Source organism: Microcaecilia unicolor, chromosome 3 (genome assembly GCF_901765095.1).
Source record: "Microcaecilia unicolor chromosome 3, aMicUni1.1, whole genome shotgun sequence".
In the NCBI taxonomy this organism is placed as follows: Eukaryota; Metazoa; Chordata; class Amphibia; order Gymnophiona; family Siphonopidae; genus Microcaecilia; species Microcaecilia unicolor.
Genome location: NC_044033.1, coordinates 141,974,321 through 141,992,423, shown reverse-complemented (window position 1 = coordinate 141,992,423; position 18,103 = coordinate 141,974,321). Strand labels below are relative to the sequence as shown.

The following is an 18,103-nucleotide window of genomic DNA, read 5'->3' as shown; positions in this document are numbered from 1 at the left end:
GCTCAAAGGCTCAATACTTCATTGCCCTTAAGCTTTACACACTGGCCTCATCACAGGTCCCCTATTTTCCACTATTGTTCATTACTACTTAATTGCACTAGAATTTTTCCCATAGCCAATATAGCTTTTGTTTTTATTTAATGTTTTTCCTCTGTATAAAACAGTAAGTACTCATAATGAAGATTTATACATATCTGTCAGGGGAATATATCCGACATGTTTCGCCTAGCAAGCTGCCTCAAGGAAATCCCCCTACAAAAAAAACACATTCCATTAGAATGCTGAAAAATTCATAAACAATGCATTTAGCAAAAAAGCTTAAACTTAACAAAACAAAACTTAAATTGCCAACTGTGCCCTCCTGAGTGGATCCCTCAATCTCTCCAAGATGGCCGTAGCTTTTTTGGGGGGCTATTTATACATAACGTTTCCTGTCACCTGACTCCTTTATACGCAATGAACAGAGCTCATGTACTAAACCACTGTCGTCCATTCAATTTTTGCATTCAGACTGTAGCTGGGTCCCCCTTCCAGGACCCGGCTGGGCTCGACCCTGCTTAGCTTCCTTCTTCACCCGACTGTTGCCTCACTCCACACCACCCTTGCCTGTTCTGGGAACTCAGCGCCAGACCCCCTGAGAGCTTGCAGGACTTCCTCCTCTCTCTATTGTTTCCACAGAGGCTCAATCAAGGCCCGCTCTCTTTGACACACTCCCAGACCGCACCATCTCTTGTACTAGGTCCAACAAGGGTTGTTGCTGGGCTCTCGATGCTGCCAGAGAGTCCGCCATGAATTTCTGTGCCAGTTCTTGCTGCTTCTGGAACTGGTGTGCCATGAACACCATCAGCTCCTTCGGATCCATGATCTCCGACGCCCGCTAGTTCCTGAAAAACACAGAATACAAGACCCAAGTGCCGCTCTTCACACAATATGCCCAATTGAGAGCAAATGATTACTCCCACCCGTTTCACAATCCTTGCCCAAATTCTGAGTCTGCTTACCAGAATCAGGGTAAATATAAGCCTTCCTTGGCAGGTCTTCGATTGATCCCACCGCTGCCACCACTTTGTAGCTGGGTCCCCCTTCCAGGACCCAGCCGGGCTCGACCCTGCTTAGCTTCCTTCTTCACCCGACTGTTGCCTCACTCCACACCACCTTGGCCTGTTCTGGGAACTCAGTGCCAGACCCCCTGAGAGCTTGCAGGACTTCCTCCTCTCTCTGTTGTTTCCAACCTCTCTGCCTCCGGTAGCGCAGCTTTCTGAATGTGGGTGTTGTGCACATGAAGTCTGCCCTGTTGGGGTTCCCTGGCTGCCTGCACCCCCCTTCTGCGTGCCTTCCCGGATCCCCTTTCACCTACCCTCTCACAAGACCCACAGGATATATAGAATTTAAATGAAAGATCCATTGTTCTTTATAATTTAACTCTCTATATATATTAGCACCTTCCCACTCTACTTTTACCTGATCAATTATTCACCATGTTATATCCAATATTGTATGTCCCTTAATTCTGTAAATTCTGTGGATTGATTAAATAAATGTCGGTAAATGTTGGGTGTGGAGGTCACCCTACATGAAGCTCTTAATTTCTTTTAGAGTGAATTATAGCTAGGGCTTCTTATATGTGGTTATGACAAAAATAACTTTTTTTTAAGTTCAAAACCATCTTTATTGAATTTTTGGACTAACTAACAAAAAGCATAGAATTGTAACATGCACATTGAGAACATGTATTGATGCAAGTATAAAACAAATTAAGCAAGAGTGGTTTCCTTATCAGAACAAAACAATTCAAAAGGCTCCCAGGTCTTTTTGAGTCTACAGAGTTAACCAGTTTTCTCAGCAATTCTTACTTCATATTTATATATCGGGCACAATGAGTTCCACCAGAATGCAAAAGAGACTTTTCTATACAGCATACAAAAGGGAAAGGGAGAACTACTCAAGGAATGCGCACTAGGCTGAACCTTTCAGCACACAAGGGAACTAGGCTGTACCTACAGCATACAACGTTACGGGGAACACACTAGGCTGAATATACAGCATACAAAGGGAAAGTGAGAACTACCTAAGGAATATACAAAGTTGACCCCACAACCCCCAAGGGAAAAAACAGGGCACAGCACTCAGCAGACAAAGATAGAGGAATCTGCCTTGACACGCAGAGACCAGAAAAGGAACGCTGCTCCTGTACACAGGAGACAGCTACAGCAAACAAAGAGAACTAAAACAAACGAGCAAAATACAAGGACGGGGGAGGTAGAACCACAAGGGGCCGAGCAGAATCTCAGCACAACAAAGGGAACACCGAGGGAGAGAAAGTTAAACAAACTAAAACAACTGAAGGCACAGGCTTACCCCAGACAAGCACTACTTAGAGAAGGAGAAAGCAAACCAGGTGCGGGGAGTGAGACAATCAGGCTCATGCTGGGAGAACCCAGCACACACACACACACACACACAATAAGCAAGCAGGAGGAAAGAGACTAAACTCCTACGTGTACATGAGCGACCAAGCGCAGACTGGCTTCAGCAAGCAATCAGAGCAATCAAATGCCAAAGCAATGATTGCAGGGGAAAGACAGGCTTAAATGGATCAGGCTACTGATGTCTGCTGGCTCAGCCCCTGACAAGCCAATCAGGAGTGAGTCCTAAACATTCCCCTGCCTATCCAGCAGAATCATAACAGCAGTGAATGCAGATCTCTCTTGTGCATATTCATTGTGGATATTCTGAAAACCTGACTGGCTGAATTTGCCCAGAGGACTGGGTTGAGATTGAACTCCTGATATGATACAAAACTACTCTTCCATAATAGCACTTTGCCCACAAAATAGTCACATTTGCTGTCAATACATGATTAAACTAACAATCTAACAATGTTGCTAACAATATTTTATTTCCTAATTTTAATCTTAAGGTATTATTTCCTTCCCCATTGAGAAACACATTACGCAGCTGCACTCATAGCATATGATAAAAATACACATACTAGATCCTAATTCATCTTGTCCATTTTTGGGACACGACCCATAGAGGTCTGCCTGGCACTGGCCTTCCCAACTACCGGATTGCCATCAAAGCCCACTCTAGCTCATCTAGTTCTGTCTTTGCCGTTTTGGGGAGACAACCGTAGACTGTCCAGCACTGACCTTTGCCTTCCAGCTACTGAAGTGGCAGTGGAGGAGTGGCCTAGTGGTTAGGGTGGTGGACTTTGGTCCTGGGGAACTGAGGAACTGAGTTCAATTCCCACTTCAGGCACAGGCAGCTCCTTGTGACTCTGGGCAAGTCACTTAACCCTCCATTGCCCCATGTAAGCTGCATTGAGCCTGCCATGAGTGGGAAAACGCGGGGTACAAATGTAACTAAAATAAAAAATCTTAAACACTGCTCAGTTTTGTTTTGATTCCATCCTCTTTCTGTATAGGGATCGTCTGTTTATCCCACGCATTTTTTAATTTTATCTCCATTTGTTTCCACCACCTCCACTGGGCATCCACCAGCCTCTCCATGATAAAGTACTTCCTGTACTTCCTGATTTTTACTCCTAAGTCTACCACACTGCCCTCTGGTTCTACCACTTTCCTGTCTCTGGAAAAGATTTGTTTGTATATTAAATACCTTTCAAGTACTTAAATGTTTGTATCATCTCCTTCCCTCTAGGGTACACATATCATCTCCTTCCCTCTAGGGTACACGTAGGTGGATCATTGTCTTTTCTCATGTCTTTTGTTGCAAATCCCATACCATTTTTGTTGCCTTCCTCTGAACCACTTTGTCTTTTTATGTCCTTAGCAAGATTCAGCCTCCAAAACTGAACACAATACTTCAAGTGGAACCTCACAAATGACACCTCCTTTCTTCTGCTGGTTATGCCTCTCTGTGCAGCCTGGCATCTTTTTGGCTACTGCCACTGCATTGTCTCGTTGCTTTTACCATCTTGAGATCCTCAGACACTATCACAAGGCCCATCTTGAACTGTACATAACAGCACCTTGCCCCCTATCTCATACATTTTGTTTTGGATTTCTACATCTCAAATGCATCACTCTGCATTAAACTTTAATTGCCAGACCTTAAAGCATTCTTCTCATTTTTGTAGATCATGTCTCTTGTCTACCCCGCCAGGGTGTCCAGTCCGTTTCAAATCTTTGTCATCTATAAAATGGCAAACCTTTTCTTTTAACTCTTTAGGAATGTCACATATATTAAATAGGATTGGTCCTAGTACTAATCACTGAGGCACTCCACGAACGTCCTTCCAAGTGGATTCCATTTATCATTGCCATCTATCACCTGTCAGTCATCATGTTTCTAATCCATCTCACCACTTTGGGTCCTAACTTCACCCCACTCAGCTTATTCAGGAGCTTCCTGTGGGGAACCGTATCAAAGACTGCTGAAATCCAAGTGTATACTACATCTAGCGCATATCCTTGACGCAGATCTCTGGTCACCCTGTCACAGAATCAGATTTGCTCGTCATGAATTTCCTGTGGTAAAGCCATGTTGTCTCCTGATCTTGAAATCTGTTGGGTTCTAGGAAGTTCACTATCCTTCCCCTTCAACAGCATTTCCATTAGTTTTCCCACTGCCAAAGTGGGGCTTACCGGCCTTTAGTTTCCCACTTCTCTGTCACCATTTTTGTGAAGAAGGATAACATCCGCTCTTCTATAGTCCATCTATTAAATAAATCTTTAAGTAGACCTCCTAGGATATCTCTGAGCTCCCTCACTATCCAGGGATCTGTCCCATCCGGCCCCATGGCTTTGTGCACTTCAGTTTTTCAAGCAGTTCATACATATTCTTTTCTTCTGTTAATGATGCAATATCTATTCCATTCCCATATATACCACTGCTAGCCAATTGCTGTCCTCTAGGATTTTCCTCTATGAACACAGAACAATAATATTTATTTAACGCGTTTGCTTTTTTCTCATTACTCCCCATATAGTGAGCATCAGAAACTCCTAGGATTCCATTCTAGCCTTCGTCCTTTCCCCAACATATCTGGAAAAAAAAGTCTTGCCACCTCTTTACATCTCTAACCATTTTAATTCCACCTGTACTTTTGTTAGCCACATCTCTTTGCTTCTTTGAGTTTTAGCCAGTAATCTTTTCTTTGTTCATCTTGCATTCTTGAATGCCACCTTTTTGCCTTTATTTTTTCATCCACTTGTTTGGAGAACCATATTGATTTCCTTTTTCTTCAGCTTTTGTTTATTTTCCGTATATAAAGATCTGATGTAATATTTATAAAGCTCCTTTAAGACCTCTGTCTTTCCACTTCTCATACATCCATTCATCGTGTCAGTTCCTACTTCAGGTACTCCCCCCATTTTACTGTAGTCAGCATGTTTGAAATCCAGTATTTTGAGATCTTATACCAAATCATGTAGTGTGATGGTCATTATTGCACAGGTGGGCAGCCACTCATACATTAGAGACTCTTTCTCCATTTTGTGAGCACTAGATCAAGCGTCGCCCCTTTTTCCTCATAGATTCTGTTACCATTTCTCTGAACAGAGCACATTGACAGGCATCTACGATTTCTCTGCTCCTTCCTAATTCTGCAGATGGGGCATTCCAGTCTGCATCTAGCAGGTTGAAATCTCCCAGCAACAGATATCTCCCCATTTCATTCCCAACTTTTACTTATCTATGATCAGATTATTGCCCAAGGAAGATGTCAGCCTAGGTTTTTGTTTGTTTGTTTTTTAGGACAGTGACAATATTCAGCTTGCTATTTGGATAGGTATCCGGCTAAAGTTAGGACAGCAAAAAGCCTGTCCTAACTTTACCCGGTTTGGTAACTGGGTAGTGGACTGAATATTGGCTTCAATATTTGTCCAGTCATGCTCCCAACCCCTCTACTCCTGCATCCCTACCCCAACATACTCGATATCTTTTCTCCCAAATTCCCCTCCCCAACATGATCTTACCCTCCCTCTTAACCCCACCCCCTGTAGGCCACCTGGGCCTGCTTTAGGTAGTTGGGGTAGGAACGATCTCCACTCCATGGGATGTCAAACCCAGGTGGCTGTGTCCCTCCCTCTCTCCCCATTCGTCCTGATTCCTTGGTCCTTAGGGGTTCCTTTCTGTTTCTGGAGGTCCTTTATGTTCATTGGTCCCGGTGTTGTCTAGGGGCCTTGAGTGCCTGGGAGATGAGCCTCATCTTTGCTTTGTGTAAAAACAAAACTAAAAAGAGCAAAGTCTCTGGTTTAGCAGTGCTCTGCATTCTGTTTTGTGCTCAGTTTGGCAGTACCCAGACTTTGCCTTGTTGGCATGCATTTTTCGGCAGTGTTCTTTGACCCTTCCTCCTGCAGCTCTTAACTTTATTTCTAGCTAATTCTGAGCTCCCTTTGCCTTGGAGGGGCCTTTTTGGTTTGTTTTTTTCTGAACCAGTATTTCTGCTGTGTTTGTCAAACTGGAGGTGCCTTTGGGCTTTTTCTCCAGACCCAGTTTATTTCTGGGTTTCAGTTGAGTCTTGTTTGGTTCTAGCTCCTGTTAAAAATACAATTTTTAAAAATTGTGAAAGGCAGAGGAAGTGGCGTCACGGTGCCGAATGGCCGCCTAGATCATTAGCTCCTACAGTTTCCTACCCTTTAATAGCTTCATTCTGCACCGTCCGTGTTATTACATGACTTTATCTGCTATTCTCTTTGTTTGGAAGTTTGTTAGGATTTGGAGGTTTGGGTGATTTGGAGGTTTGGGTAGAGGAACAGTCGGAGCAGCTGACAACTACCAAATCCCATCTCCTCCAGCTGACTGAGCAGTACGAGGATTTACAGTTTAAATTGGATGATTTGGAGAACTGGGGGTGTCGGAAGAACCTTCGGTTTTGTGGGGTTTCCGAGTTAGGAGCTTCGGAGGACATCCCCACCATTGTTCATGTGCTGTGCGAGAAATCGCTAGGAGTGGAGCCCGACTTGGGTGCTTTCGAATTAGAGAGAGCACATCGAGCTTTGGGGCACCCTGCTGATACTCGGTCCAGGGATATTATTGTCCATTTGCTAGCTATGCTGTTAAAGACCATTTGCTACAGCAGGCCCATCAAATTTCTCACGTGGAGTACAATGAGGCAGAAGTTAGTGTACCAGGACCTGTCTTGGTTCATGTGGTCACAGAGACGTGCTATGAAACCTGTCTTGGAGATTTTAAAGATTGCTTTCCCTTTTCCTGTTTGTTTTGCTGTCAATGGGAAATTGCACCAGGCTCGTCAGTTCACAGAGGCATGCAAGATTTTACAAGATGCTGGCCTGACAACTACAGCTTTCCCTCCTGCTACTGTGGCCCCTTCCACCCATGCTGAGCTTCAAAGATGGCAGTGTGTTTCACATAAAGCTAAGAAGAATGCTGCTCCTGTTTGACTTTAGTTTACCAGTGGCCCTATTATGGGACTTCCTTATTCTGTGTCTGGCTCCTTATATATATATATAAAGGTTCTCGTCTTGGCTTCCACTCTTCCCCCCCCCCCCCCCCCCCCCCACCACACACTTTTTTTTTTTTTTATTGTTTAAATATATTTATTAATTTCAAATATTTATAACATGCATATTTGAAACAAGAAAAGGTACCTTCATCAGTAACATTTTAGTAACAAATATAAAGAAACAAGTACTTGACTGAGTACACTCAAGTCCATGCTTTGTGGGTCCAAGATTAACAAAATTGAAGAATTAACTCAGGTAAATACAAAAGGAAATTAAACCGGTCTATTATCTGTGTCTATAATCCTATTCAGAGCTAACCTTTAAGGAGTTCTGGCTGTAATGAATTCAGAAAGTTGAACTGATTCAAAAAACACATATTTAACCGCTTGATGGTATACAATACACTTACAAGGATATCGTAAGAAAAAAGTTGCCCCCAACTTGAGCACCCCTGTTTTTAATAAAAGAAATTGCCTACGTTTTTTTGGGGTGTCTTTAGAAACATCTGGAAATATACAGACTTTGAATCCCTGAAATTCTTTTTCTCTTCTTTGAAAAAAATTTTTCATAATTAACATTTTATCCATAGACAATGCCAGAGTTATTAATAAAGTTGCTGATGTTGTCAAATCTATAGTCGGAGTCTCTAAAAGTGCTGAGACATCCAATGGTTGTTCCGTTTGTTGTTGGTCTGGATCATTGACTTCCTTTCTGGGCAAGTAGTAAATTTGAGTCAAAGGTGGTAAGGTTTCATCCGTAAATCCCAAGATTTCCTTCAAGTATCTATTAAACATTTCTCTTGGTGAGACAGTAATCACCCTCGGAAAATTTAAAAGTCTCAAATTATTTGATTTTTGTACATTCTCCAAATTTTCCATTTTTCTTTTCAAAATAGAAATATCTTTTATTGTCATAATCTGTAGTTCTTGTACTTGCCCTACCTGAGTTGACAAAGTTTTCACTTTTTCAAAGGATTCTTTCTTATCAGATTCCACAAGTTCAGCAGCTTGTTCCAAGTGTTTAACACGGGATTCTAAGTCTTAAATTTGAGGGCATAAAACCTTCCCAAATTAGCAATCAAAGCCCACAAACTTTCCAGGGTTATCTCTGCTGGTTTGGCTTCTAAAAAAGATAAGGAAACCATACCTTGTTTCTTTGTACCTGCAGTAAACGACTCTTTCCCTGCTGAATTCACTGTCTCAGTCATCGTCCCTCCAGCAGCTTGACTTATTTCCTCCAGAGGAACTCGAGGGTTAACTCCCTCAAGTCTACTTCTCTCCAGTGAGTTTTCCCCAGCTCCCGACGTTCCTTCAGCAGCACCCGATTTTGGCAGCTTCGGAGACGACGCCATAACTGGAGAGGAAACGCTCTGGGGCTGCGGGGGAGGAGCTCGTTGATCGGGGCTTAAGGTCACATCTAGCAGGGGCAGCGTTTCTGGCTCTCCACTTGCCGTCCTCGCCGCCAATCCGCCACTCACCGATCCTCCAGGCACATCACGTCTCTTCAAAAAGGAATCTATAGGTCCCACTAACGTAGAGGTAAGTCGGCTTGGGGGAGCCGCCCCAGCTGATTTGCCTCGTCGTTTGGGCATTGCAAGAATTAGCCGAGCGTGGAGACATGCTACCGGTTCAAGCGGCCATCTTGGATCCAAAGCTTTTCCACTTTTTTTTTTTTATGTATTGTACTTTATTTCTAATTTTATTTTAGTTCTGTGGTCAGGACTGTATGGTGGAGATATATGAGCTGTTTGCCTGGTGGGATGTTTTGTGAGCTACTAGGGATGGGGGTATAATATAAGTGTGGGGAGGGGTTTAGGTGGTGTGGGTTAGGTCCTTCAGTTCCCTGTCAGAGATCCGTGTGGATGTCTGTCTGGTGTGGATGGGGTGGGTGTGTGGTTGGAGGTTTAGGGGGTTTTGTTATCGTAGATCATTGCGTCTTTGTTACAATGCATATTAAATATGTACTGATTTAAAAGCGCTGACATAAGTTAAAGGGTTGAATTTGTCTCAAAAATGTCAAAAGTTGTTAAGGAGATTCTGCACTTTAGACCTCAGGTTGTGTTTTTACAGGAGATTCACTTTGAACGGGACCACAAGATTCCTGTCTCATCCTCAGTACCCTCATATTTACTGTGCCTCTGCTAATGATGCTTCTAAGAAGCGAGGAGTAGCTATTTTGATCCATTCTTCTCTCTAGGTACAAGTTGTGAAGATTAAAAGGGACCCAGAAGGACAATATTTGCTTTTCAATTTACTACTTGATAATTCTGCTGTTACGTTAGCATCCATTTATGCTCCTAATGAGTCTCAGGACTGATTCTTTGATAAGCTTTGTCTTGTCTCTATGGAAAGCTTATTCTGGTTGGAGACTATTAACAGTACCTTTCACCTCGCTCTTGACCGTTCGGGAGGCTCTGTTAGCAATCAATGACTTTAAGATTTCTTGTTCTTCATGTGCAACATTAACAAAAGAACAAGAAATCTTAAAGTCATTGATTGCTAACAGAGCCTCCCGAACGGTCAAGAGCCAGGTGAAAGATACTGTTAAAAGTCTCCAACCAGAATAAGTTTTCATGTGATCTGGGTCTGTGTGAGTTGTGGCGTTGGTATAATCTCGAACTGTAGGATGATACATTCTTCTCTCATTTCTGAGTCCTATTCTCAAATAGATTACATCTTGGTGGATATTCAATTGGCTGAAAGGGGGTGTAAAACTGATATAAGAGCTATCTCTATCTCGGATCATGCGCCTGTCTGGGCTAGTATTCCTTCCCTTTGTGGTGAGGGTAAAGATAGGAGATGAGACTTTGAATACAAGTTTGTTACAGAGTGAAGAGATCTTGGCTGGGTACAGGACTGTACTTCGCAAATATTTGAACCTTAATTTGAATTAAAGGCTGTCACCCGGGGGTATTTCTTGCAGAAGGCTAGTCAATGGGCTCGATCTCAATGTGTGGAGGTGGCCAAGTGTCTTTCCTATTTTAGTCGCTTGAAGGAGTGCCATACGTTCCTGGATCTATTTCTATCTTGCGGGAAATACAGGCTACTGATCTACAGTTAGCATTTATTCGGAACAGCTACAGTTTTTCGGTGGGCAACACCAACAGACAAATTATTAAACCAGGTTGGTCCTTGGCTTTCAAACTGCGGCAGCAGCAGGTGGACCATACCATTCTTAAAGTGGGGGATGGTGGGGTCAATTATTGACTAGATCTTCCATGATTTGTCAGCGTTTTCAAGCTTTTGATCAGTCTCACTACACAGCGGATTCTTCCATTTGCCCTGAGGCTATTGATGCTTACTTGTCTGCTCGTCCGCTTCCTGGCTTGACAGAGGAGCAATGTGCCAGTTTAGAGAAACCTGTTACCGCTGATGAAGTCTGAAAGGTTATGAAAGAGCTTCTGGCAGGTAAATCTCCGAGTCTCGATGGTCTGCCTAATGATTTCTACAAGCCTTTTTCTGGTGAATTGGCCTCTCTGTTAGCTGCCCTGCTCAACGTTGTCCATACCGGGGAGGCACTTTCTCCATCTATTATGGAGGCTTAGATAGTGGTTATTCTGAAACCTGGCAAAGACAAAACAGAATGTGCTTCCTATCGCCCTATTTCAGTATGCCAAACATCTTATTGATGGTTTCTCATCTGAGAATAGAGTATACCACAATCCACAATAGATACCAGATAGTTGACTTACATGAACACCATATGCAAAGAATCTCCTGAAACTACCCATAGATATATACAGTATATAACAAACTTAATCTGGAGTGCTATCTGTGGACAAGTGGTGGGGTGCATATGTACATCCCATTGTGCAATTGCTTCTGCAGCACCGGGATTAGAAGGCTTCTGCAGATGCTGCAGAACTTGAAAGTGGCCCCTGCATTTGTGTCATGTCCTGCTAGAAAACACTGGTGGTGCTGCTCCCCTCCTTCAGCTGTTGGAATCCAGCTGTCTGCTGGATCCACCAACCCATGTGGACTACAGAATTCAGCAGTTAAAACACAGTAGCATCGGTGACACTGGGTAAAGCAGAGGTGAGAAGTGGGATCCTTGTGTTTTGTAGATCTCTGTTAGTATTGAATTATTTTTAACAGCCCTGTGGGTTTCCCAACTGACAAATTTGTGGGATGTGATGTTTCATAATAAAGACTTTTTTTTTATTGAACTAAAGTCATATATGACTCGTGTTTAAGAATTATACTCTTTTTGTGCATTAAAGGAATCTGACGGCAGTCCGGTGTCATCTGAAAATCCAAGCCCACCAAGTTCTCCCCTGTTTTGCACACTCCTTCCTGAAAAGAAAATTACTACCCTGCGAGCTAAGGTAAATTATAGAATGTTTTACAGGTGGATGAAATATTTGGTGCATAAACAATGATGTATGTGTGTTTCTCTCTCTCTCTCTCCCCTATCTATGCCTGGTAGTACTTTAGAAATTAGTAGTACTAGATGATGCAGGAAAGAGGAGACCTGTAGGGAAATAGATGCTGGGGAAGAGAGAAATAGAGAGTTGGTATAGGCAAGACTAGGAAAGGAGTAGAAATAACACGTGATGTGGAGATGAGGAATAGGAGGGGGAAGGGGATTGAGACTAAATGATTGCAAGGGAAGGAAGATAGAAGCAGAAGGATAGGCAAGAAAGCTTAAAGATGAGGAAAGAGATGCCAATGAAGGGAGGGAAAATTTGAAGCTAAGGGAAAGATAGACAGAGCAATGGTAGAAGTAAAGAAGTGACCTAACTTGTTCCACTATCCCTGCTGAAATATCTGTCTTAACACATTTCTGAAGCTGCTACTGATTTAAACAAAACTGAATAAATATATTCTGAGTAATTTTATTTGAAACAATTGTTTTAAATACATATGAATTAAAATTCCCTTTTCCTGACTCGTTTATTTCTTCCCCAAATTCCATATTTTTCACCTCTACATATTTAATCAGCACTGATCAAGTCAGCACCTTAATCATTTGGGTCAGGCAGGTCCCCCATATAAAGTCTCTCTCATCAGAAATAGGCAACCTTCTGTTGCACATGGAAGGAATGAGGGAAAGGCTCTTTTATGGCATACAAATACTGGGTATGTTAGACACATCTCTTCCACCCATTACTCGTGCATTTTATTTACAAACTGATCCTAGGGTATCAGAAAAATTTCCTCAAGAGGGTGGAGAGATGAATCTAACTGCCTTTTTGGAGTCATCACTAGAGGTTATTACGAAGAGAGCAACGTTAATAGTAACCTTTGCTTTGGAGATTGATAGGGATGCAGTTTTGAGGCTCTCATTAAGACACTTGGATTCAAACTTTTTGGGGTCTAAAATAAGAATTTACCCTGACTTATCAAGAGAGACTCAAAAGCGGCGTAAAGCCTTTTTGGCTTTGCGCACAAGAACTTTGGCAATAGGAGCTAGTTTCCTGTTGAAATTTCCTTGTGTTTGTAGAATTGTATTTCAGTCTAAACAGTTTCAATTCTTTGACCCCAGACAGCTGGAGGAATTAATAATAAGTAGGGAAGAAGTAAATGTTAAGGTGTAATCCTATATGAACACTGATTAACCGGAGCAGGTGGAACTACCCAGGTCGGGCGCATCATTGTACATTGTTTTACTGATTTATTTCTTTTTAGATTATTTGAATAATCTTTCTTCTTGGATCAATTTCTTTAACTTGTGGTCGATATAATGTTTATAACTTAAGCATAGAAATTATTTCTGTTGGACATTTCCAAATTGTGTATTATCATCCATAAATGTGAAGTTATGTTTGTTAAAAGCTTAATAAAAATAATAATGAAAAAAAAAAAGAAAATAAGAGGCCACAAAAAAAAAAAGGATCTCCTCTGACAACACTATGGAAAGTGTAGTTGGTACCACAAAACAGCAGCTAGCCAGAGTGCCAAGGTAACGACAACAAAAAACAAAAAAAAAAGGAAGGAGTTCCCATGGCACTGAAAAACAGCTGCTTTGGTGCTGTGTATCCTTAAGTCCTATCATCAGTGCTGACATTTTGGAAGTCAAAGCATTTAGAGGAGTCATTGCTCCAATTTTAGTTCCAAAAACAGACTATCCTTTGGCCACAGTATGCATGAAAGTACCAATTATTACTGGCAATCACAGCAAAAGACCAGTTTGAGAAAGTGTGCCAAGGTTTTATTTTTTTTAAAAAGCAAGCACTGGTAATGATTGGCTAGGAGTGCTTGGTATCACTTGGGGAAAAGGGTTGGAATTTGATACATTGCCTTTCTGTGGTTACAATCAAAGCAGTTTATATGTTATATACAGGTACTTATTTTGTACCTGGGGCAATGGAAGGTTAAGTGACTTGCCCAGAGTCACAGGGAGCTGCAGTAGAAATTGAACCTGGTTCTCAGGCCTCTGCACTAACCATTAGGCCACTCCTCTACTTGGCACTTCTCAAAATGACAGTGAGCTTGGTCGAATAGTCTAATTAAAGCAGTGAGCTGAGATCCAAGGAAGCCAGGGTTCAAATCCTGCTTATCTCACTGGCCGTCTCCTTGTGACCCTGGGCAATTCACTCTCGTTTACCTTGGGTATAATTTAGATCGTAAGTCCACTTTAGCAGGGAAATAGTTTATGCACCTGAATGTAATTTGGATTTGAATTTTAGATTTGATTACTTGCCTTTTTGAAATACAAGCTGAAGGAAAAGTGTTTTTTCAGTAATAGCTTCAATTTGACATTTCATTCTTTTCTGCAGTGCTTATTAAAAATCAGTATTCAAATAGTTAAGCATGCAACAGGTCTATTTCCAGAATTATGTTAAGTGCAAAACTTTACCGAACTTTAGTAAATAGGCCTCTTAGAATGCATTAAATTTTGTGTGTACTCTGGTGGCTTTTCTGCACAACACTTCAGTGACTAATGAGATCATCAGCATGGTATGCACTGATCTAATAGGGTAAGGAGACAATTCCGAATTTTGCCGCATGGTTATGTACACTACATTGGTTGCCAGTTGAAGCTCACATTTAAAATTTAAAGTCTTAGGGCCTAAACATTGTAATGATTGGTTAGTGCAATATATGTCTAGGCAGCCTTTACTCTCAGCTTTGAAGGCTTGCTGGGTGAGCACCTGATGTGGTTGTGTGTTTTGTGTGTGTGTTTTTTAATCTAATTAGCTAAATCATAGGAGCATTGTTTCTGTTTTCATTCCCAGTACAATACAGAGGCATTTTTCACGCCTTCAAAGAAATGTAGCAAATTGGTGAGGCAAGAATTCTCTTGACTGAATCCATGTTGACTTGGTCCCATTAAACCATTTTGGCAGCTGCCTTTAGAATAAATCAACCGAATTGTAACCTGAGACCCTCTGATAAATTATTGTAGGATGTTCTTACATTTAGACAGATTAGACTTGATATTTATCTTTCATCAATCGTCCAGGTTGAGGGAGCATCACTCTGGAATTCCATTACCATATGAGCTGCGAAGTGTTAATTAAATGCTACAATTTAGAAAATATCTGAAAGCATATTTCTTCACTTAGGCATACTGTGCTTAAGCATGGCAGTTTGTTTATTCACTGTTTTGCTGGTTAATCTACTTTAAGTAATATAATATACTCAATGTTTTTGTTTTTTGTCTTGTTTGGATTTTATGTATGTGGTCTGTATAGCACCTAGAGTTGTAAGACAGTGTGGTTAATAAATAAATATTTTAAATGTTTATGTATTTAGTAATCTATAATAGTTTCTGTCATTTTGCCCAGGACCGACATCAGGCTTACCGGTCTGTAATTTCCTGGATCACCCCTGGAACCTTTTTAAAAAATTGATATTACATTTGCTAGCTTCCAATCTTCATGTACCATGGATTATTTTAATGGCAGATTACAGATTGCTAATAATAGATTAGCAGTTTTATTGTTGAATTCTTTCAGTACCCTGGGTTGTATACCATCTGGTTCAAGTGATTTACTACCCTTTAACTTGTCAGTTTGGCTCACTATCAGGCTTATTTTCGAAAGAAGGGCGCCCATCTTTCAACACAAATCGGGAGATGGGCGTCCTTCTCCCAGGGTCGCCCAAATCGGCATAATCGAAAGCCAATTTTGGGCGTCCTCAACTGCTTACCGTCACGGGGACGACCAAAGTTCACGGGGGCATGTCGGAAGCATAGCGAAGGTGGGACTGGGGCATGCTTAACACATGGGCATCCTCGGCCGATCATGGAAAAAAGAAGGGCGTCCCTGATGAGCACTTGGGCGACTTTACTTGGTCCATTTTTTCTTGCGACCAAGCCTCAAAAAGGTGCCCGAACTGACCAGATGACCACCGGAGGGAATCAGGGATGACCTCCCCTTACTCCCCCAGTGGTCACCAACCCCCTCCCACCCTCAAAAAAAAAAAACTTGAAAATATTTTTTGCCAGCCTCAAATGTCCTACTCGGGTCCCTCGCAGCAGTATGCAGGTCCCTGGAGTAGTTTTGTGGGTGCAGTGCACTTCAGGCAGGTGGACCCAGGCTCAATCCTCCCCTACCTGTTACACTTGTGGTAAATGTGAGCCCTTCAAAACCCACCAGAAACCCACTGTACCCACATCTAGATGCCCCACTTCACCCCTAAACGGTATGGTAGTGGTGTACAGTTGTGGGTAGTGGGTTTTGTGGGGGCTCAGCAAACGAGGTAAGGGAGCTATGCACTTGGGAGCAATTTGTGAAGTCCACTGCAATGCCCCCTAGGGTGCCCGGTTGATGTCCTGGCATGTCAGGGGGACCAGTGCACTACGAATGCTGGCTACTCCCACGACCAAATGGCTTGGATTTGGTCGTTTCTGAGATGGACGTCCTCGGTTTCCATTATCGCCGAAAATCAAAAACAACCAAGTCTAAGGATGACCATCTCTAAGGTCGACCTAAATTTCAGGATTTGGGCATCCCCAACTGTATTATCGAAACAAAAGATGGATGCCCATCTTGTTTCGATAATATGAGTTTCCCCACCCCATCACGGGGCCATCCTGCGAGGACGTCCACAGGAAAACTTGGGCGTCCCTTTCGATTATGCCCCTCCACGTGTTCTAGGGTCACTGAGATTTGTTTCAATTCTTCCGCAACATCACTCTTGAAAACCATTTCTGAAACTGGTAGATCCCTGATATCCTCCTCAGTAAAGACAGAAGCAAAGAATTCAGTCTCTCCACTATGGCCTTAGTTCTTCACAGGGTTTCTGCTTCAGATACGCCTCTATAACAAGTTTCTTTTCAAATTCTATTTTAGCCTTTGTTATCCAGGGCTTTGCATCTAACATGCTAATCAATGCTTATGCTGTTTCCTATTTTCTTCATTTGGAGACATTCACTGGGCAACAAATATTTTTCTTCTCTCTGTTGCACTGTTCTTAGAAATATTGCACTTTTTGTCATGCACTCTAAAATTTTGAAATGTAATCATATAACTTGTAGTCATAATTTAATTATGTAGTATGTTTTCAGAAGGTATATATTTATTTATGCACCACAGATAATGCTTTTGTATACAAATATACAGGTGTCTGGTTTACATAAATCCAGATCTGTGGGATCAGGCTTGACAACAAAGCTGAAGTCAATGGCACCAGCAAAAGTCAGTGGATTAAGCAAGAAATTGACTACTGCACAGAAGAAAAATCAGAATAATGAGAACAGCCCAGGACTGCAAGTCACAATTAGTGATCTCTGGAAGAACTTTGGATTTAAGAAGTATGTGGTTTTAATTTACAACTAAAAATGTGGGTTATAGGCCAGCACCATAGCTGGGTGTACTTTGCATTTATCCCCTCATTCTACATATCACACAAGAGTTAAGAGCCAATTCAGCACATAACTTCCCAGCTACAACAGCAGTTTATTTATTTATTTTAGATCATTTATATCCCGCTTTTTGCCATATAAAGCAGCCCCAGAGCGGCTTACAGTGAACTAATAAAAACAATTATAATGACAGTTGAGAGGGCAGAAGGGAAGGGTATATAAATACAATATTTAAACAAACAAATAAGCAGCAGGCAGGGGAAAGAAAACAAAAATCAAAATGAGGGTAAAACAGCAGGAACAAGTGCACTTAGTGCTATTCTATAACTTAGTACCTAAGTGTTTTAGCACATAAAAGGACGGCATTAGCATGAAAGGTCCATTGACGTATTGGCAAGCAATATGTGCAACTTATAGAAAGTTGTGCACGCAAAATGGCACATTTAGGCAAGCACCTTAACTCCTGCTATTGACATGGCATAAGTCGGGTGGGCAACCTTGATACTCGAGGGCTGCAACCCAGTCTGGTTTTCAGGATTTCCACAGTGAATATGCATGAGATCTATTTGCATATAATGGAGGCAGTGCATACAAATAGATGCCATGCATATTCATTGGGAAATCCTGAAAACCCTTCTGGGTTGCGGCCCTCGAGGACCAAGATTGGCTACCCCCCCTGGTATCAGTGATTGTGCTTATATTTTGGCACATACTGCCGACTTATGCTAGTATTTTATAATGGATTTGACACGCCAATAGAATACCAGCTTAGCAGTCAGATTTTGGGCACTTAACTTTTAGCACTTTTTATAGAATTGCCTCCACTATGTACCGGCAGCAAATCCATGTTCAGTGTGCTATCCATTGGGGCCAGCAAGTTTTGGGATATTCATGGAGACAGTATGCATATGCCTGGTGAG

General features: G+C 42.0%; 1 protein-coding gene across 4 annotated transcripts in view; it reads left to right on the top strand.

The window, feature by feature from the left end:
- The window catches only part of EXO1 (exonuclease 1), an 83,331-nt gene that overhangs the window by 52,181 nt on the left and 13,047 nt on the right, over positions 1-18,103 (top strand). For all 4 annotated transcript variants that reach the window (XM_030195204.1, XM_030195206.1, XM_030195203.1 and 1 more), the window contains exons 12-13: positions 11,653-11,757; positions 16,942-17,132. In XM_030195204.1, the coding sequence (XP_030051064.1) occupies positions 11,653-11,757; positions 16,942-17,132 (296 nt within the window). The remainder of the gene's footprint in view (positions 1-11,652; positions 11,758-16,941; positions 17,133-18,103) is intronic.